Source organism: Saimiri boliviensis, chromosome 13 (genome assembly GCF_048565385.1).
Source record: "Saimiri boliviensis isolate mSaiBol1 chromosome 13, mSaiBol1.pri, whole genome shotgun sequence".
Lineage (NCBI taxonomy): Eukaryota > Metazoa > Chordata > Mammalia > Primates > Cebidae > Saimiri > Saimiri boliviensis.
The window spans coordinates 87,277,355-87,300,116 of NC_133461.1; the positions used below are offsets into that span (position 1 = coordinate 87,277,355).

At 36.3% G+C, this 22,762-nt stretch overlaps 1 protein-coding gene across 2 annotated transcripts in view; it reads right to left on the reverse strand.

The window, feature by feature from the left end:
• Positions 1-22,762, reverse strand: part of ERI1 (exoribonuclease 1) — a 29,232-nt gene that overhangs the window by 5,149 nt on the left and 1,321 nt on the right. For both annotated transcript variants that reach the window (XM_010331939.3, XM_074383915.1), the window contains exons 2-6: positions 18,833-19,008; positions 14,974-15,184; positions 10,433-10,516; positions 8,398-8,507; positions 6,451-6,565 (exon numbers count right to left, since the gene is read on the reverse strand). In XM_010331939.3, coding sequence (XP_010330241.2) covers positions 6,451-6,565; positions 8,398-8,507; positions 10,433-10,516; positions 14,974-15,184; positions 18,833-19,008 — 696 coding nt within the window. The remainder of the gene's footprint in view (positions 1-6,450; positions 6,566-8,397; positions 8,508-10,432; positions 10,517-14,973; positions 15,185-18,832; positions 19,009-22,762) is intronic.

The window sequence follows — 22,762 nt, forward strand, 5'->3', positions numbered from 1 at the left end:
CTTGAACCCAGGAGGCAGAGGTTGTGGTGAGCCAAGATCGTGCCATTGCACTACAGCCTGGGTAACAAGACCGAAACTCCATCTCAAAACAAAACAAAACAAAACAAAACAAACAAACAAACAAAAACATGGTACAGGTTAAATATTCCTTGTCTGATTTGCTTGGGACAAGAAGTGCTTTGAATTTGAAATTTGTTTGAATTTTGAAATATTAAATATTTGTATTACAACAGTTTTGCATCCCTAATCTGAAAATCCAAAAATCCAAAACCTGAAATGCTCCAGTGAGCATTTCCTCTGAACACGATGTCAGTGTTCAAAAATTTTCAGATATGGGAGCATTTCAGATATTGAATTTTTGGTTTAGGTATACTCACCCCATAATACATACAATGAATTATTATTCTGCCTCAGAAAGATGGAATTCTGGCACATGATACAACATGGATGAACTCTGAAGATACTATGCTCAGTGAAACACGTCAGTCACAAAAGGTCAAATACCGTATGCTTCCACTTATAAGAGGTATAGATAAGTCAAGATAGAGACAGAAAGAAGAATGATAATTGCCAAGGGTTAGCAGGAGGGGAAGTTCAATAGGCACAGAGTTTAAGTTTTAGAATATAAGAGTTCTGGAGAAGAATGTGGTGATGGTTGTGCAACAATGTGAATGCACTTAATGCTACTGAACTGTTGTGCACTTAAAAATGATTTAGAGCATTTTTAAGTGAACAAGTGTTACACAGGGTGAGCATCCCTAATCCCCAAAAACCAAAATCTGAAATGTCCCAAAATCTGAAATTTTCTGAGCACCAACAAAATGTCACAAGTGGAAGATTCTACAGCTTATGTGATGGGTCACTGTCAAAACACAGGTGCATGATACATAGTTAATTTATGGATGATTAGGAAAGTGACTGCTTATTGGTAGCATCAGGAATGATGACGCCAAGAAACCAGATTGACCATATCAGTGGCTGAGACAGCCACTTATAGACAATTTTGCTTTCCAATGGTTCAGTGTACATAAACTGTTTCATCCACAAAAGTGTAGAAACTTACCTTCAGGCTATGTGTATGAGGTGTATATGAAATAAAAATGAATTTCGTATTTAGACTTGGGTCCCATCGCTAAGACATCTCATTATGTTTATGAAAATATTCCATAATCTAAAAAACCCCAAAATCTGAAACACTTCTGGTCCCAATCATTTCCAATTAGGGATACTCAACCTGTATTACGTATACTTTACCACACACAAAAAAGATAAAATGAAAAGCCCTAGATAGTGCCAAAAAAAGAATTATTAACTTTATTAAAGTCCTAGTCACTTCATCATGCTTTTAAAAGCAATGTGAAAACCTGGGGAAAAAAACAAACTCTTGCTTCCTCTAGCTTAGCAAGGAAAAGTTCTCAAGAAGGTATCTGAGTTAAAAGGTAAACAGTAGGAAAACAAAAAGGCCAGATTTGCTGAGCAGTTTGAAGAAAGGCTGCAAAATGTAGCCTCCTTATAGACATCTTTCATCACATGAACCAGCTGAACAAGTCCTTATAAGAAGCTGGAGAAAATGTTTGACTTCAAGTGACAAGAATCTTGCATTTCAAAGGTAACCAAGTATGTCTTTGGAAATAATCATGTTACAACAGAAAACCTTAAAATGTTTTGCTTGGGCTCGATAGTAAGGAAAGGTATTTTAAAGTCTCAAGTCTAACTGGGTGCAATATGGAAAAACTATAGGAGAAAATTAAGTATTTTTCCTCCCTTTCAACACCAGAGTATGATTAGGTAAGGGATCCTTTCTCTGAATCTCTGCTCAACCAGAGAATTTGACTCTAAAGGATTTATAGGTACAATCTGACTGTATGCCAGAGATGAGACTTAATGCTCTGTCCCTAGAAAAGTTATGGATTTCTACAAAGTATCCTGTCATTCACTTCAAATCAGTAGCATTTCACTGCAGTTTCAACGTTCTACATGTGTAAGCAAGCTTTTTCTTGTTTAACAAGCCTGAAGACCAAGGGCAAAAACTGTCTAATTTCAAAACAAAATGAATCTATGTGAGCTTATCTTAAATTCAACCCACAATTGAGTATTTTTAAGGGGGTGGGGAGGAAAAAAGCAAACAGATTTTACAGTAAAGAGGTATATTTCATCATTCCTTTTACCTCAATAACAGCATTTTAATGCATATACACAGACCTACAAAGACATAAAGAAGGCCAGGTGTGGTGGCTCAAACCAATAATCCTAGCAATTTGGTAGGCCAATGTGGGCAGATCACTTGAGGTCAGGAGTTCAAAACCAGCCCAGACAACATAGTGAAACCCTGCCTCTACCAAAAACACAAAAAAATTAGCAGGGCATGGTGGCAGGCGCCTATAATCTCAGCTACTTGGGAGGCTAAGGCAGGAGAATTGCTTGGACCTGGGAAATGGAGGTTGCAGTGAGCTGAGATTGCGCCACTGCACTCTAGCCTGCACAACAGAGCTAGACTCCATCTCAACAACAAAAAAAAGTAAAAATAAACACAGCTATATAATTTTCTAAATGCTAAGCCCACATCTGAGCCTGATATATCACACACAAAGAAAGTTTGTTTTCCCTCCCGCAAAATCTTGTATAAAAAGGTGTCTTAGGCTGTATTTGTACTCATATTTTTTCAGCCTACTTTCAGAAAAACCAAGTCCCATTTTAGCTTAAGCCAATTATTTCACAGAAATGTATTACAGTTACTTGCCTTTTAAATTTATGAAAGAGATTAATCTCAAGTTTACCCATTTCCACCCTTTGTCCTCAAGAAAAGTTGAATAAAAAGTCATTTTTGGCCAGGTATGGTGGCTCATGCTTATAATCCCAGCACTTAGGGCGGCTGAGGCAGGTGAATTACAAGGTTGGGAGTTTGAGACCACCCTGGCCAATATGGTGAAACTCTGTCTCTAATAAAAATACAAAAAAAGTAAATAGGTGTGGTGGCGCATGCCTGGAATCCCAGCTACTCAGCAGGCTCAGGCAGGAGAATTGCTTGAACCCGGGAGGCGGAGGTAGCAGTGAGCTGAAATTGCCCCACTGCACTCTAGCCTGGGTGACAGAGCAAGACTCCATCTCAAAAAAAAAAAAAAAAAAAAAAAAAGAAAAAAAAAAAAAGTCATTTTTCTTTTAAAGAAAAAATGTTTTTGAACATACCATATAACATACCTTATTAGCATTATATACAGTAGAAATTTGTGAGAGAGTTTTGTTTAGGTCTTAGATTTAAAAAGAAAACAGAAAGGGAAAATAAAGTTTCTTCTACTTATACTACTAACTGCATTATAGTTATCTATTATGAAGAGGGAAAAACCACATACAAAAAAGAATAGGCTAACAAACTGGCCAAAATAAACAGGTCCACAAAGAAAAACCACTGTTTACTCAAAAACACAGGGAGTATTTTATTGCCTTATAATATCTACAACTTTCTGATTACACTAATTACTGTAAGCTGTAGATTTATACAGACCTGAGAGAAAATTACTTTGAGGTTTATTAATTTTTAATAATAAAAATTATTCCATTTGGGAGTTGTAGCAAAAAAAGAACCTAAAGGGGATTGAGCTCCTCAACTGGAATGTGAATTTACATGAAATATAGAAGACACAGACACTTCTGAAACCGCACTGCAGGATATGATTATGAAATCCAGACAAGGAGACATACAACAGGACAAATGACTTGATTTCTTAAAAAAGTAAAATAAATTGCCAGGGAAGAAAAAGAAGAGATTTTTTAAAACCTTTAAAGAAGGTATTTTAAAAAAAACTTGAGACATGTTAATCAACCACAAATCTGTGAACCTTATTCTGATCTGATTCAACACACTAAAGGTAAAAGAAAATATGACCATTTGGTGAAGGAATTACTGCTAATTTTTAAAAATGTGAAAATGGTATGGTAGCTGTGTTTCTAAGAAAATAACCCTTAGCTTTTGGACATATGTGATGAAATATTTACAGATCAGGTAACATAATGTCTGACTTCTGCCTCAAAATAATAAGGAAGAGGAAAGTGGGTGGGGATACACATGAAATAAGACTGGCCATGAGATTGTAATTGTTGAAACTGGGTCATGAGGATTCATTATAGCTATCTACTTCTATACGTTTGAAATTTTTCATAACACAGTTTTTTTAAAAAAATTCACAAAATGAGTTTAAAAAAATATATACATAAAAGGCTAGATGTGGAGGCTCACACTTGCAATCCTAGCACTTTGAGGGGGCCAAGGTAGGCAGATCACTTGAGGCCAGTAGTTCGAGACCAGCCTGGCCAACATGGCAAAACTCCATCTCTACATAAAATACAAAAATCAGCCAGGTGTGGTGGCAGGTATCTGTAGTCCTAGCTACTCGGGAGGCTGAGACAGGAGAACTGCTTGAGACCAGGAGACAGAGGTTGCAGTGAGCCAAGGTCATGCTACTTCCTGCCAACCTGGGCAACAGAGTGAGACTCCATCTCAAAGACAAATAAACAAACAAAAACTCCACAAATAAAAAATATTATCAAATATAACCAAAGGACTAGCATCCAAAGTAAAAATCTATAAACCAGTAACAAAACACCAATAACGAAAGAACAGACTACCTAAATTTTTTTAAAAACAGTCAGAAATTTAAACAAGGGCTTCACAAAAAGGCAATCCAGATAGCTAACACCTCAATGAGATAGTATCATACACCCATCAGATTTAAAAAAACAAAACAAAACAAACAAACAAAAAAAAACATTTAAAATGTCTGGTAATATCAGATGCTAGCAAAGACTTAAAGCAACTGTAAACTTACACATTGCTGATAAGAGTGCACACCACTGAAAAATTATTTTTGCATTATCTAGTAATGGCAATGATGTACATATCCTATGACCCAGCAACTGCACTCCTAGGTTTATATCCTAGAGAAATGAGTGCACAAAGACACCAGGGGACATGCACAAGAATGCTTATAGCAGTACTCTTCACAGAAGCTCAAACTAAAAACAATCCAAATGGCCAGCCAAAGTAGAACAGATAAATAAGTCTAGTATATTTACAAAATGTAATTAATAGCAACAAAGTGAATGGACTGCAGTGACATAAACGATGTGGATGGATTTCAAGCATGATGCTGTGAGAAAAAGAAAATAAATAATACAGCCAGTATAACATTAATTATATCATGCTCAAAGCCAGACAAAACTATATGGTATAAGGATATACATATAAGTATTAAAGCTATAAGGAATAAGAAGAAAATGATTACCGTGAAAGGAAGAATTAGGGTTAGCTCCAGGAGGAAGGAAGGGAGTTAAGTGGGTGGAAGTTACAGGGTATTTGCTTTATAACAATCTTCAAAACTACTTTTCTGCATGCATACTTCTCAGTTTTAAAAGACTGTTAAAACAGAAGAGACTGTTTAAGGAAAAGCACCTTTTCTCATGAAACTACTTTAGAACATACATCTCCAAAATGAACCCATAAAGGGAAAAAGACTACAACACACGATCTGACACATGATGGAGAATCGAAGGAAATCCCCTAAGATGATTTTAAAAGAAGCCTGAAGAACTAACAGTTCAGATTAGAACAGGGTTAAAGGCTCCAGGAAGATAGTCTGCAAGGGAAAAATAGAGGGAAAAAAAGACTTGGCAGACTACCTGAGTGCTTTCAGTCATGAGAAGCAACGTACAGTGTGAATGGAGAGTAAGGGGATAAGTAAACGACCCTAGGAGTAAATTATTACATGTAGGGAAACACTGCAAACACTCTCCATAGTCACAAGAGTATGAACACTGAGCGATCTGACTGAAACGTAATAGGAAGATGCAGGGAGGGAAGGATATGCAAGAGTGGGAGCTTAGTTAAGCTCAATCTTCATCTTTCATTGCGGGAATTCAACAAATCACAAACTGAACAAAGTCCAGAAGTAGTATAAGCATGAAACTTAAAATATAAAGGTAAATATTTGAAGAAAAAAAAACAAAAAAAACCAGCTTTAAAGAACTTGAAAGTGTTTGCCTCAGAAGAGAAACCAGTTTTGGTGAAGGCTATGGCAGAAGACTGCCTTTCATTGTAAGTCTTGCAATAATATTTTAAACATTTACACTACACATGCAAATTTGCTTTGATAAAAGTAAAGTAAAATTAAAATCTAGTGAGGAGCATTTGCTGCACAAACAATTCACATACTGATCACCCCTACAGTTTCAAACTTGTCAGATATATATATAGTTAACCTATTTAAATAAAGTTAACAGGTTGAATGAGAAAAAGGCTTATCTAATTTGAACATAACTAATTTGGAATCTGAAAAGTAATAACTAATTATATGGCCTTTTTCAGTGAAAAACACCTGGAAAATTACAACTTAATATACATGCAAAATTTAGCAAATTTATCAAGGGCCATATAATTACTAAATATGGAAATTTCACCTTGTAAAAGTTTCCATATGACTTCCGAATATTGATCCACTTTTTAGCAAAAGAAGGATATTTGATCCTGCTGATTTGGCACTGAATGTTCAAGAACTTACTCATATCCCAAGAACTGTAAATTAAAAGAGGAGAAAAAATGGATTAAATATATGCTATACTATTTTACAAATGAGTATTTTAAATCATTTTTTATTTATTCAAAATTAAGCTTTAAAAACAAAACAAAGAAGTCAGATATATTAATTTTTGTTCACTAATTCCTATTAGGTCCATCTTGATTCTTTTTATGGCTCTGGGCAGGCTTCTATCTTGCTGAGTATTAACTGCTAAGCTTACTTTTAATGCCAGACTTACGGTAGTAAGTTCTTTGAGAGTATGCTTTGAAATAAAACCAAAAACAAAAAATTGAAAGAGACAAAAGTAGCTGATATCAAATGGTTAAAATACAATCTGTTCTGCTACAACGTTTCTATAACACTAATCAATTTATTGTAGTTAAGAAGGACAATATTAACTGTGTGATATGGAAATTGTGTTGGTTCATATGTGGTTTTTCTTAGGCAAGGAGAGTCAGAATAACAGCAGTAGAAATCATAACCTTCTGCAGGAAACTAAAAAAGCCCTCAACTCAGCTGCTATACTGGGAACAGGATATAATCCTTTGTATTTTCTTATAATATTGTCAACCATACTATAAGAAAATTAAAAACAAGTGTATGTCCCCAGGATACCAGTGCCTCTGTCCAATTTTAATATCCATTGAGGCAACCTCACCTTCCCTTAGTTGCTTGCCTGGGCTGTCCAAATTATTTCTGGAGGCTCCAATGATTGTTTTTTGATAGTGTCCTAGTTACAAAATTACATAGGTTGTGAATGATCTGTCCCAGAAAACAAGACTGTAACAGAACTGCATATACTATATTGTGGCAGAAACACCTGTATACTTTGGCAGAACACCGCTCATTAATGTTTAAAATCAATAACAGATTTCTAAAGAGGACCATAAACATTTTCCAAACTTAACAATTATGATGTGCTTAAATTCAGTGCTCTTCTCCTATCGTATGTGAGGATCTCTAAACCCTCTATGTTGGCAATATCTCAAGTATACGGGATAATCTGTACAGTCTGAAACAGAAGTTGTGTAGGACATTCTTTTCAACCTTAATGGCCTTAAGGTATAGAAGATGCCCTGGCACAATGTCTGTAATCTGTGTTTTAATCTTTCTAATCTTCCCATTTAACCAGTGCTTTTTGAGCATACACCTTAATTTCAGCACTAAGGCAAGCATTATGGAAGATTATCAGGCAGCAAAAGTCCTTACTCTCAAACAATTTTAAATTTCCTTGCAAAAGTAAGTCTTACATATGTACATAAAGATTATATATCAGAATACATGGTCAGATGTCAACATGAATGGTACACATCATAGAAGCTGTAAGATCAATGGGGCTGTCAGGGTAAAACACAAGATGGGCTTTGAAAAATGATAAATTGTTGAGAAGAGACTCAGTAGAAAGGGAAGCATAAGAACACAGAGAAATGACAAACTATGTGAATTTCTGGGCCAGTCTGCCTAAAGAGGATTAATGGCAGGTGAATTAGATTAAATGGGTCGGGTGGGATGAGATGAAAGGGCCTTCAATGCCAAGCTCGGGAATCTGGACTTTTTTGAGCAAGGAAGTGTCATGATAAAAACAGTTTTAGGAAAGTCTTTTTAGCGTTAACATATTTATCTTTCTGTAGTGTTCTAGTCCTGGATTAGACTGTGACCACTGCTTTCTTCCTCTTTTTCATCCTTAGGTGAAAGGAAATATACTGTCCCCTGTGGGGTGAGACTCTAGGGTCTTTAATAATATTTTTGTGATTATTCTAAAAGTTAAATAAATAAGGGTATCTTTAATCTTTAAAAGGTAGATATAAAAAATAATCTTCCTACTTACCCATCTGTTAAAATTGAATATTTATACTTTGTTCCTAATTCCTTCAATTTCATCCAGTCAATTACTTTTTTTAGTACCTGAGGGAAGGTATCAGCTCTGTCTACCTGATCCTGAGGATATAAAAGTAAAATATATAAAAATCAGGGCTGTGGCTTCACGTAGCCCTACAAAATACCCAGACCTAACGTGGAGGGAAATGAACAGTATGAGAAAGGCTGATGCTTTAGATTCATGATTTCCTTGGCTTAGTTCCAACTAAAGTTTCATTTTTAAGAAATTTGAAAAGTTTTATAACCAAGCACTAGGGACTACTTTCAACTGAAATGTATAATCCTCCCAAAATTAAGATCATCCCCAGTAATTTTCTTTTTACAGGCCTCAACCTAGTGGCTTATTGGATTTCTAGACAGGAAAAAAGAGAAATCTCCTTCTAAGCTGAAAGCCACAGCTCCGTAAGTGTCTTCCCATCTCAGGTCTCACAATTTTCCATACCATACTATCTACTGCTGCCAGACTGATCTTCCTAAACATAAATCTGGTCCACCCTATCACTTTCATACTTAAATCCTCCAACCACTCTCCACAGCTTTCAGGATAAATATATGCACAAGACCCTTCATGATCTGGATTGCCTCTGCCTATCTGGACCATTTTCTTGCTAGGCCATACACATCTGAACCATCCTGAACGACCTACAGTTCTGCCAGTTCACACCAGAAATGCCCAGCCATTCTTTTTTGCCTACCTACCTTTTATGACTCAGCCTAAGTTCATCAACTTGAGAATGTTTTTCCCAGGACAGTCTTTTATTCCCTCTGTCATAAATGGAAGACCTTTTCATAGATGTCCATAATACCCCAATAAAACACTGACTTATCAGTCCTAACCATTCTGTGACCACAAGACTGACATACATCTATATACACATAAAGATATATATAAATCTTGGCATATATTATAGTAGGGACTCAAATACATGTAGAGTGAATGAATGAAGGAATTAAATAAATGAACAAAGTGCCTACAACATTAGAATACAACAAAAAATCAGAGACCTAAAAATTTACAAAACAGGCCAGGTGTGGTGGCTCATGCCTGTAATCTCAGCACTTTGGGAGGCCAAGGTAGGCTTGAGGTCAGGAGTTCTTTAAGACCAGCTTGGCCAACAGGGTGAAACCCATCTCTACCAAAACAAAATTAGCTGGGCATGGTGGTGCATGCCTACAGTCTCAGCTACTTGGGAGGCTGCGCTAGGAGAATCATTTGAACCTGGGAGGTAAAGGTTGCAATGAGCCAAGATTGTGCCACTGCATTCCAGCCTGGGCAACAGAGTGAAATTGTATCTAAACAAAAAAAAAAAAAAAAAAAAAAAAAAAAATTAAAAATAAACGCAACATATAAAGTCAGGTTGTAAACAGATACATTCTAAAAATTATCTCTGGCCAAGCACAGTGGCTCACGTCTACAATCCCAGCACTTTGGAAGGCCGAGGCAGGCAGATCACTTGACGTCAGGAGTTCAAGACCAGTCTAGCCAACATGGCAAAACCTTGTCTCTACTAAAAGGACAAAAATTAGCTGGGCGTGGTGGCACGCACCTGTAGTCCCAGCTACTTGGGAGGTTGAGGCAAGAGAATTGCCTGAGCCCAGGAGGCAGAGACTGCAGTGAGCCGAGATCACGCCACTGCATTCAAGCCTGGGTGACAGAGTGAGACTATCTCAAATAAACAAATAAATAAATCAAACAAACAAACTTATCTCCAAGTTCAGTATGGTAACAATTCGTTAATGCTTCATTTTACAAATGAAATCTTTAGATTCCTCACTACAATTCCTTAAGAGAAAAGGCTGAGGAAAATGTTACCAGGTGTAAAATTTGCTGTGTTTTAAATTATTACAACACGAAAGATCTTTACCAAGCAAGATATTAATTTAAATTGTTCACAACAGTAACAATTTTTTAAACTATGTTAAAAATAAATCCCTATCTTCAGAAACTCTTTCAAACTCTAGAAAGAAGAAGTTGGAATTATAACCTGAGTAATTCCAGTAAGGCTGATGCAGAAATCAGACAGCCGTGTGTTAATCTCTGGTCTTACATACTGCTGAAATGTGTCTTCCTGCAAGGGAAGGACAGCAAGTTAAAGTAATTTATACGACTTAAGATACACAATACATTCTACTGACAAATCCAGTTACACCAGGTTATAATATTATAGGATCTCATGGTATAAACCCTTCCACAGTTTTTAAGGATAATTCCCCACATCCAAAGCACTCAAAATAAAGATAAAGCAAGTGTGTGGAAAGTAAGACGAACCCAAATTTAAGTATTTTCCTGAGGAATAAAATATAATTTTGTTCATAATATTTTAAAACTACAAAGCCTATTAATGCAACCTCTACTTCAAGATACTAAGAGTTTTAAAAATTATGAATTCTTTTGGAGAAATGCCAGTCTTCAGTTATAATAAATTAGCTCTAAACTATTGCTCTCTCATTTACTCCTGAATAGTCTTTATTTTCATAGAAAAATCCAATTGAACTAAATTCTAAATAGTCAAAATTTAACTGTATAATACAGGTAGTTTAAGAGTTGCAGCCAGGCGCAGTGGTTCATACCTGTAATCCCAACACTTTGGCAGGAGCCGAGGTGGGCGAATCATGGAGTTAGGAGTTCAAGACAGCCTAGCCAACATAGTGAAACTCCATCTCTACTTAAAAATGCAAACAACTAGACAGGGTATGGTGGCGAGTGCCTGTAATCCCAGCTCCTCCAGATTTTAACCTTTTCAAGAAGCTTTCACGATAGTCTTATTTTATGCTTATAACTCTGTAAACTAAGTGAGGCCAATATTGTTATCAGGCTACAATCTTTAAGTGCTTTTTCCTCTAGTCCAATAATGCCTCCCTAACCAGAACATACCAAGTCACATTTCAGAAATTAAGGATAATTTCAAAGCCTAAAGATTTGAAGGCAGCAACTATTAATCCTAGGAAGTAGATATAGAGAAAATGATAAAAAAAATATTCTTTATGAGACAAGATTTAAAAATTAAGTAGCATTTATACTTCCTAAGAATAAATTCTTTCTACATACTAATCTATTAAGTATATGAGCTATAAATGGTTGTAAAGAATTGTAAATGACCACCAGTAAAGAACAAAAAAGAATACTTAAGGTCAGGCACAGTGACTAACACCTGTAATCCAGTACTTTGGAAGGCCAAGGGGAGGGAACCACTTGAAGTCAGGAGTTTGAGACCAGCCTGGCCAACATAGCAAAATCTCATCTCTACTAAAAATACAAAAATTAGCCGGGCAAGGTGGCATGTGCCTATACTCCCAGCTACTCGGAAGGCCAAGGTGGGATAATCGCTTGAACCCAGGAGGCAGAGGTTGCAGTGAGCCGAGACTGCGCCACTACACTCCAGCCCGGGAGACAGAGTGAAACTCCACCTCAAAAAAAAAAAAAAAGAAAAAAAAAAATTGAATTTCAAAAGTTAGATACTCTTTACTCACCAGACATATTGCAGAAAAATTCCACTTGAGTATCACAGATAAATTAAGTCTATATTCTTTTAAGTATCACTATTTTATAATTTTAAATGAAATTCTTTCAAAAATATATTGCACCTTTCCTTAAATTACAATTCAATAGTACTAAACAGATATTACTAAAATTTTATTCACTATTAAATACTTTTAACAGAAGAATGCTAGAGAGAACTATGCATTCATTGACCAAATCTTTAATCATCACTTAAATAAATTACATTAAGTTAAAAGGTAGTAAGGATTACTAAAAGTAAAGGAACCTGGGTGCCCATAATCCCAGCTACTCAGGAAGATGAAGCAGGAGACTCCCTTGAGTCAACAAAGGAAAAAGCAGAGCAGTAAGGGGGATCAGAAACATGGGGTATGTGGGATAAGACACACTCTTAAATAGGATAATCAACTAGGCTTTATTTACAGGTAAGATTTAAGGAACGACTGAAAAGAAAAATGGGATGGAAGGAGAGAAGGAGAAAAAGATCAGCCAGCAACACTTCTGGTAAGAAAACTGGAGCTGAAGTCCTGGCAAGTAATGGGATAAAGCATGTCTGGCATTTTTGAGAATCAGCAAGCAGGTCAGTATGCCTGCAGAAGAATGAATTAAGGAAAAGAATAGTAAGACAGGATCAATCAGAGGAAACAACAGGCCAGATCATATAAGGAATATGGGTTGTACTGTGAGTTAAATGAGAAGCCAGTGCAGGGTTTTGAGCAGAGGAGTGAAATGACCTGACTTAACGTTTTAAAAGAATTACTCTGGCCACTTTGCTGAGAACTGGTTGTAGGACATGGACAGAAACACAAAGACCAGTTAGATGGAGAATGTAGTAAATCACATAAATGATAGGGGCTCAGACTGAAGTCACAGCAGTTCAGTTAAGTGCCTGGGTTCTGGATCTATTCTGAAGGCAGAGCCAAACAGGAATCATTGATGGCCTGGATATGAGAGAAACAGGAGCCAAGGATGACTCCAAAGTTTTTGAACTGAGAAATTAGAGGGATTCTAATTGGAAAAAGCTGCCATCACCCAAGCTAAAGAAAGCGGAAGATAGAATGGGTTGGGGTAAGTTCAACAGGTTGAGCCATGCAATTAGAGACATCAAGTAAGCAGTCTGGATGGAACAGAGGTACGGGTTGGAATTAAGTATCTGAAAGTCACCAGCATAGAGGCAGCTTCTGAAAGCTATAGCACTGGATGAGATCATCAAGCAACAGGATGTAAGCAGAGAAGAGGAGCTAGGATTGAGACCTGGGTCATCTGATACAGGGAAGCTGGGAAGGAAAGGAGGAAACAGGAAAGAAAAATTCAAATGGGAAACCCAGTAGGGCTGGAGAAAAATCAAGCAGAAGAAGTTAGACCTGAAGAAAATGTTCCAGGGAAAGAGTATTAGAGCAGTGCAGTGTTTTTTTTATTTTTTAAGTGAGAATGGCCAGGTGTGGTGGCTCACGCCTGTAATCCTAGCACTTGAAGTCAAGGCAGGTGGATTGCCTGAGCTCAGGAGTTCGAAACCAGCCTGGACAACATGGTCTGGACAACATGGTGAAACCCTGTCTCTACTAAAATACAAAAAATTAGCTGGGCATGGTGACACACACCTATAGTCCCAGCTACCCAGGAGGCTGAGGCATGAGAGTTGCTGGAACCCAGGAGGCAGAGGTTGTAGTGAGCTGGGAGGCAGAGGTTGTAGTGAGCTGACTGCACTCCAGCCTAGGTGTAAGATTCTATCTAAAAAAAAAAAAAAAAAAAAAAAAGTGAGAATGGTCAATTTTGCCAGGATTTAGGGTAGAAGTCAAAGATGATGTTGATGAATGATTTTAGTGGAATGATGGGATGGAATACATAGCTTAAACTGAATTAAATTTAAACCCACAATGGTATGAATTTAAGAGAGAATGGGAGAAAAGGAAAGACACAAACATATAAATTATAAGTACATATAACTTATGTGAAGAATCTTCCCAAAAAGAGGAACAAAGAAATGGAGTAGCTGGCAGCGCAGTGGGATGAAGTTTTTTTATGGTGTGAAAATAATGTTTGTGTGTAGTGGCAGCAATATAGCAGAAAGTAATAAATCTTAATGTCCAAATCAGGGAGAATTGCTAGAGTAATGTCCCTGAGTAAGAAAGAAGACGTAAAATCTAGTGATGCAAGATTATTTGCCTTCATAACTGTCATCTTTCCTTCTAATTTACTGACCATCAATCTGCTTTGGATGAGAAAATTATAGAAATAGACTAATTAAGACTGCAACTAAAAGAGATTGTGAACAGCATGAAGAATAACCTATGCATGTTAACTCACAACCTTTTTATACTAACTCCCAAGTGGGCTGGCAACTGAGGATATCACAGAAGTGACTTTTGGAGAGATGAGATGGTAGGATATTTTGCTCAGATTTTTTAAGGCAAACAGTATTATTTCAGGGAATTCCTATGACTTTCTGAACAAACAATGCACTGACAAGTATCTAAAGCATACATATTATTTGGCTTAGAAACCAGGGTTATATAAGTCATTTCCCCCATAACTTCTCCACCAGAGAGAGATTCAAAAGTCATTTTTGTAAATTATCATTCTTAGAGATCACACTAGCCCACAGCAGTGTTTATCAAGCCTAGCTGCATATTAAAACTAAATGAGAAGCTTCAAAAAAAAATGCTGATGTCAGGGGCCCTATCACAGAACTAGTTAAATTAGAATCTCTGGGACTTGGGCCAGGCATTAGTATCATTAGTATGCTATTTTTTTACTTACCAGGAGATTCTGATGTCCACACCCAGATGTTCTAAGCAAACGGAAAAATTTTTAACTTTAGCAACTGCAAAAAGCAAGCAGTAGTCTCTAAAATTGCTTTATTATAGCTTTTCTATTAATCAAGCTGATATAAAGTTCACAGCAAAGAAAAAAGCTGACTTCAGAAGTCTAATTCTAGGTAAACAGCAAATGAGGTCTTCCACATTACCAGTAAACACCAGCATAGTTGCTGCTAGAAATACAATTGAAGTATAAATATTCACTTACTATTTCTAAAGTATGCGTATTCAGTAAAACAACCGGAAATTCAATTATTTCATGTACAAACTCAGGTGGGTTTCCTTCTTCACAAGTGGCTTCAAAGTCAATAATACAAATGTAGTCATAGTAACTGTCAGCACAACTGCTCTCTTTCAACATCAGCTTCTGCTTCTTATAATAGTTTTTCAGTCTCTTCTTTAGTACATCCTTTACTCCTCTAAGTACAAGAAGAGTATTTATGCTTAGGTAAATTTTATAGTCAAGAATCAAAACTCTTACCTGCACTGGGTTGAAACTGACAATCATAGCATAATTTAGCAAATGCTAGCTAAAACCAATGTAAGAAAACCAAGACTCAAAGCTAAGTTAGCAAAGAACTAATTAAAATAACATGTTTATTACAACATTAACATTTTCCTTCACAAGTAGTTTTTCATTTTACTAGTATATAACAGCATTTTCTCCAACATATACTGGTATTTCAAACCATAAACATTATCAGCATATACCACCAACACAGTCACACTGCCTTATATACTAAGATAGCATATATGATACAAACATTGAAATTAATATTAAATTATCCTACTGGCCAAATATAAACTTAAGTATATGAAAAATTGTGTTGGAGAGATATTATCTCTTTCCTTTCTTTTGACTTTTGTAGATCAGTCAACTCAAAAGATTCATATGAATATGAAAGTGTTATGAGCCTAGCATATAAAGGTGAATGTCTGTTGGCTACTTAACTAGGACAACTAAATTAGAATATACTTTAAGTAAACCGTGTCCAGAGGAACATCATCATACTAGTAGGTTCTTAACTACAAGTAAGTTTCTAAATTTATCATGGGTAGAATATGATTTAGGGGATTTTAACACTACAGGTAGCTTTAAAATTTCACAAGCCAGGCACATTGGCTCACTTTGGAAGGCTGAGGCAGGCAGACCACAAGGTCAGGAGTTCAAAAATTAGCCGGGCGTGGTGGCAGGCACCTCTAGTCCCAGCTGCTCGGGAGGATGAGGCAGGAGAATGGCTTGAACCCTGGAGGCGGAGGTTGCAGTGAGCCAAGACTGGGCCATTGCACTCCAGCCTCGGCAACAGAGTGAGACTCTGTCTGAAAGAAAAACACACACATACATACACACACACACACACACACACACACACACACACACACACACTCTCCACAAATGGAGTAATGGGAGGAAAGAACAGTCCTCCTAACAGGTAACAATGGTTGATCAGGTGATCTCATTCTTCAAACAGTATTTTTCCAAAAAATTAAGTCTCAACCAGTGTTCAGGCTTCCCTCAGTGTTATGTAAATGAATCCTATATGGCCTGCAATATGAAATGGAAGTAAAAATAAGAGAATCTAAATTATAATTAATGTGTAGTGCTAAGTATCATATTTTGGTCATATTAAATAATTAATGGCTATTTTAAAAACTTTTTAAATATTTTATTTTCCTTTCTAAGCTACAATTAAGCATTGAAAAAAAAAATCCTACCCATGAAAATATTAATAATCAACCTGTTAGCTATTTTAAGTCAAAATGTCTTAATGCTGTTTCTTTGCTTCAAGTTTTCCAAATTATCAAAACCTAGGGAGAAAACTGCTTAACCCTTCATATCAAGGCACTGTGAATGACCTCTGTGTCATGTGACATCTTTGGATTACTTTAATTTTTGTTGGTGGTGGTGCTGGTGGGGAGGTGTACTAGGGGTAGTAACTACATTTACCAGAGTTGTCTGCAAAGCTAATGGCAGGACAAACATAACTAGTTGCCCTGGATAGAACCTGTTATCTTTAACATCTCCTTTGGTCTACCAAACACCATGTTTGCCAATTCCAACTCAGAAAAATATTCAGAATCTGGTTCTCCTTAATTCTTTCTGCTATGGCTCCCATTAGCTTTGTGGACTATGGCAAATGCCTCCAGTACCAAAACCCTTCAATTCTTTCTTTACCTTACTTGAGAACTGAGCACGAATGCCAACTTCCTACTTTAATATCTTCAGTGGCACCCTTCTGCTTACAAGGTAAGATGCAGAGTTTAGCACAGAGTTCCTTCACAACTTGGCTACAACCTTGCATCTCAGTATCATTCTGAAATGTTCCTGAGGTACACTGTGTAATGAAGACAAAATATACTATAGGTCATGGCCTCCACAGGCCAGATGGCTCACATTCACAATTTCAACACTTTGGGAGGTGGGTGGATCACCTGAGCTGGAGTTTGAGACCAGTCTGGGAAACATGCAGAAACGCTATCTCCACTAAAAATATGAAAATTAGTCAGGCGTGGTGGTGAATGCCTGTAATCCCAGCTACTCAGGAGGCTGAGGCACACAAATCGCTTAAACCCAGAAATCAGAGGTTGCAGTGAGCTGAGAAGACGCTACTGCACTCCAGCCTGGGGGCAGAGTAAGACTCTGTCTCAAAAAACATTTTAAAAAAATTAAAAGTCATGTTCTCAATATGTGTGGTACACTTTGATGTCCTATAACTTTGGTTGCACAACAACTGAAGAGAAGGCAAGATCATGTTGCAGAAACCATACAAACTACAAAAGTTTCTGTGTTTTTGTCTGAAATACCCTCCTTCCCTTTTCTGTCTGGCACAATTCAAATGTCATCTTTCTGAATTCCTGAGAAATACTCTCCTCTGTATTCTCATGCTGTACCGGGCCAGACCTGCAATATAGCATTGGCCACTCCATATTGTGATGATTTCTGTATGTTTTCCCAAAAGACTGAGATTGCCAAAGTGGCGAACATATCTGTAGTTACCTTTATAACTTCAATGTCTAGTGCAGTACTTAGAATTCAATGCAGGCTTGTTGAATAAATGTATAAACATACATCTAGATCTCCAGCTCCCATGCAAGCCAGGAGTAAGCAACTAAACTTCACACCTGGGAAGGACAATAATTTTGCTCAGAAAATCTTCTGCAGGTTACAAGTTATACCTTCGTAACAAAGAACTGGGGAAATGGGAGTCAAAAATTTCATAAATTATGATGTAGACAATCTAAAAAAAAAATGTATTTGTGCTCTTTTGAAGAGAAGCGAAGCTCTATTTTAAAGTAGACAAAGAATACTAATCATAAGAGAATTATGATTCAGAGATATCTCGAAACAGTAAGAGTTACCACCTATTTCATACAGGCCATTTTTTTCTCGATGCCTAGCAGTTCTACTGTTTATAAAAAATCTATGCATTTTTCTGAACTCCAAAAGCCATTCCTGTCCCATGGCCCAAATCAATGCAAAGTGATCTGTTTTGCAAAAAAAATTACTAAAAATTTAGGTATATGTGTATCTCATTGAAGTATAAAGTTGACTAAGTTGCAATGTTTTCTAATTCGACATACAGTTAAACATAATGCACGCCATCATTGTAATTATTTTTTAGAAACTAAAGCAAAACCAAAAAAAATTCCTGGTAAATGAATGATGTTTTTAGATTACTGTACCTGGTTTCAAACAAACAAACTCTTTACAAAAAAAAAAAAAAAAAAAAGGCAAAAAAAAAAAAAAGAAAATCTCACGAATATAACTATCCATCATGTAAATTAGCAACTGAAAAAATGAAAAACACACTTTTTATGAGATAGATAATCCTATACATTGCCAGTAGATCATTAAAACATTCATAGACTTTGATTCAGCAGTCGTATCATCTAGAAAATGGAGAGAAATAATCAGAGTTGCACATAAAAAACGTAAATTACAGTTTTTTGAATTGTTAATAGGATCATGCCATTGTGGTAGGATTACAGATGATTTTTAATATTTCAATGTTTTCAAGACTTTCTAAAATGAGTATGTACTACTTTTATAAGCTATTTTTAATTACCTGGTTTCAAGCTTGAATTCTGAAAGCTTAGCTCTGAGTTCTTCCTTACTCATTCTATTAATACAACCATTGGTAATAGCAATCTCTTTGTAAATTGGGTCACTGAAGTCACTCGCACTGGAGGTAATGAACTTGGATCCTTTTGTTTCTTGGCCATCAAATCTACACTGATTTTTCTACCAAAAAAAAAAAAAAAAAGGATATAATTTATAAATAGTACAAAAACCACAGATTTAAAGATTCAAACTTCTGAAGCCTCTTCATGCCACATGTTCCATGAAGAGTGCTCTCTGCAGTTTATGGAGGGAGGAAAAGATAAGAAGGAAGATGTGTCTCCAGTAAAATTTAACCTGCTCTATTCTGAGTCACAAGGTTTTCAAAGGAAACAAAGCTAAGTGAAAAGAGGACTAGTGCTGGGAGTCAACACTACCTCAATAGAGCCCCAGCTGACCATTTACTATAAATAGCAGCATGACCTTGGGTAGTTACATATTGACTTCTGATCTTCAATTTCCTTATCTGTAAAATGGTATTTGGTAATGGTAAATAGTGGTTGGGCAGAATTATTACAAAGATTAAATGAGATTATGTGTATTGGGCTCCTACACCCACAGTAGCTATTAATGGTAACTATTAATATCACAAGCTATACAACCAAGCCTTCACAAACAATATTCTATTTACAAATGAACCCATTTGTAAATGAACCTTTACGTAATACATGTATAATGAATTCCTGAGAATTAAACCTGACTTCATTTCATAATGTTAACAAACATTGCCCAACATAAAAACAAAATGGACTGCAAATCTAATTCAAAGCTTCCTAGTACTTCAAAGCAAAGAAGGAAATGCATTTCATTTTGAAACTCACATTTTCCAACAGTTATACTTATGTCAGCTATCCAGAAGAACTACAGAATCGTAAATCTTTTCTTTTCATAAATGAAAATCTGTTTAGACAAAACAGAACTCAATTCTATTTTCTCCACAGGTAGTCTCAAATTACTATTACATTAAGTTCCAAAGATTCATTTATAAGTTAATTATGTTCCACATGCAATATCATAAATATTAACTATGTTCCAGAATTTTCAAAAATACATGGTACTTACTATTAATCCCTATTAAAGCTTGTTACCTTAGTTAAAATTTACCACTTTGTCCTCATGTAAACCTTAATTACAGATCAAGGAAGGATAATCACAGAGAGGCCACAGTCCCTGACTTAGAACTAACTGATCCTGATGGTTCAGGAACTATTTCTTACTCTAAGCTCTCAATTTGATGCAACACACATTTACTGGAAAGGTAATGGTAGGTAAGGTGCCAGAGTACTCAAGAGTCACTAACACCCATCTCCTTTTAGGAAGAGGTCAGCAGTTCCAATGTGTGAACTGTCCATAAATTAAAGAATGCCCACACTGAGGTTTCTTGTTAACAATGTTAAGGGGGAAAAAAAAAAAAAAAAAAGGTATTGCTATTTGACTCATAATTCACTTTCAAAAATGTATTCCATTTACAATAGATATCTCTACTTGATCACAATTTAATAAAAAAATTATCTTTTGACTTTAAATTTACATTGAATTTTAAACTTCATCTTTAAGATTTAGGTCAACATTAAGTAACAGTTCATCTACCAAAACAGATGTCTTAATTAATTTAAGTAGATTTTCTCTTTAGGTAAATCCTCTTTCTGATTCACTTATTAATTCTCATCCAAAACTGTAGCTACAAAAATTATTCCCAAGTAACAGTTCGGCCTCACCTATAGATTCTATAAACTATGACTTATATAAAGAAAAATGTGCTTCCTTTCCAAGGTCCAGTTCTAGATCTCTTCCCTTCTAGTGAAGTTCTTAGGCAGCGCCAAGGTCCAATCCTCAGAAATCAGCATCTCCTCCCAAATTTCACACCTACACTAATGGTTCACAAAGAAGGATGCTCAGATCAATCCACTAAGGAGTAGAAAGAAAATACTAAAAACCGTACTTGTATTGTTAATCTGCAGAAACACAAAATTAGTTTACGAAATACTTACACATGCATCAGCATCCACACCAGTATCTACATCCATCTATCATGTGTCACATACAGTAGTGACCAGATATTGAAAAAAGTGAGATTCCATAATATGGAGAGAAACATTCACCTTCACAGAACCATAATATTTTGCAATATTCACGTGTCCAATTAAGTGGATGTATGGTTTATATTACCTCAAATAAGAGAATCTTTTACATTATGGGATGTGGCAATGAAAATCTTCTATACCAAACAGAGGTTTATTATCTTGTGACAAAGTACTTTTTAAACTGTTGTTGAACTTAAAAATAAATTACATATATTCTTTTACAAAGACAAGTATTCTAAAATTGCTGTCCTCTTATTGGGAAGGGGACTGGAGCTTGATTTTTAGCATTTTTTTTTAAATGAATACAAACTGTTGTTGCAAGATAAAGAAAATGCATTTTAACAGTAAGCTAGAAGGTAACTGCTTGTCAAAAGAAACTTTTTCTGTATAAAGAACATTTTGATAACAGATGTTTTGGAGATGCATCTATTATTTAGTTGCCAAAAATCTAAGCACTACCTATTAAAGAAAAGGAAAATCCCTGCCTCTACACACTAAAGAAAAAACTTAGAATTTTTCTTGATTGAGGTTTTTCCAAAGAGTTCTGATGAAATCTGAATCTACTTATTCAAAATATAAATATGCAATAGCTTCTATTAGCTTACAAAAACAACTAGCATTAGAGATGATGAAAATTTACCACCTGAATTCAACAAAAAAACTTTGCTTGAGACTGAAAAAAAAACTGTATCATGGCAAGGCGTTGTGGCTCATGCCTGTAATCCCAGCACTTTGGGAGATTGAGGCAGGCAGATCACCTGAGGTCAGGAGTTCAAGACAAGCCTGGCCAACATGGTGAAACCTAAATACAAAAATACAAAAACAAGCGGGTTGTGGTGGTGGGTTCCTGTAATCCCAGCTACTAGGGAGGCTGAGGCAGGAGAAGAGCTTGAACCTGGGAGGTAGAGGTTGCAGTAAGCCAAGACTGTACCTGCACTCCAACCTAGGCAGTAAGAACAAAACTGTCTCAAAAACAAAACAAAACAAAACAATTAAAAAAAAACAAACCTGTATCAATACTATTATTTTCTTGAGACAGGGTCTCACTCTGTCACCTAGGTTGGAGTGCAGTGACATGACCACAGCTCACTGCAGCCTCCACCCACGGGCTCGGATGATCCTCCCCATTCAGCCTCCCTAGTAACTGGGACTATGGGCAAGTGCAACCACGCCTGTCTACTTTTTATTTAAAAAAAAAATTTATCGGCCAGGTGCGGTGGCTCACACCTATAATCCCAGAACTTTTGGAGGACGAGGCAGGTGTGTCAGATCAGGACCATCCTGGTCAAAATGGTGAAGCCCTGTCTCTACGAAAAATACAAAAATTAGCTGGGTGTGGGGACGTGTGCCTGTAATCCTAGCTACTTGGGAGGCTGAGGCAGGAGAATCGCTTGAACCCGGGAAGTGGAACTGGCAGTGAGCTGAGATTGCACCACTGCACTCCAGCCTGAAGACAGAGTGAGACTCCGTCTCACAATTTAAAAAAAAAAAAAAAATCATTAAGAGCATGCAGCAGTAAGTTTTTAACAATTACTACCATCACTAAAGCCAATTTGGAACAGAGACCCAGGCCTTAAGTAGCTGTAAGTGTCAAGACTTTGAAATACAAAGAAGCCTATTCAAACACAGTTCTTTTATGAAAAGTAAACTTTGAAATTTATTGTAAAAACCACTCACACGATGAGATTGACACAATGTATCTCAGGTTGAAGCGGGAGGCAGGTGGAAGACTTCTTTTTAAGAGAGGGCTGTATAAGTAGTCTTTGAAAGTAACAACTTTAGAAGGAGAAAGC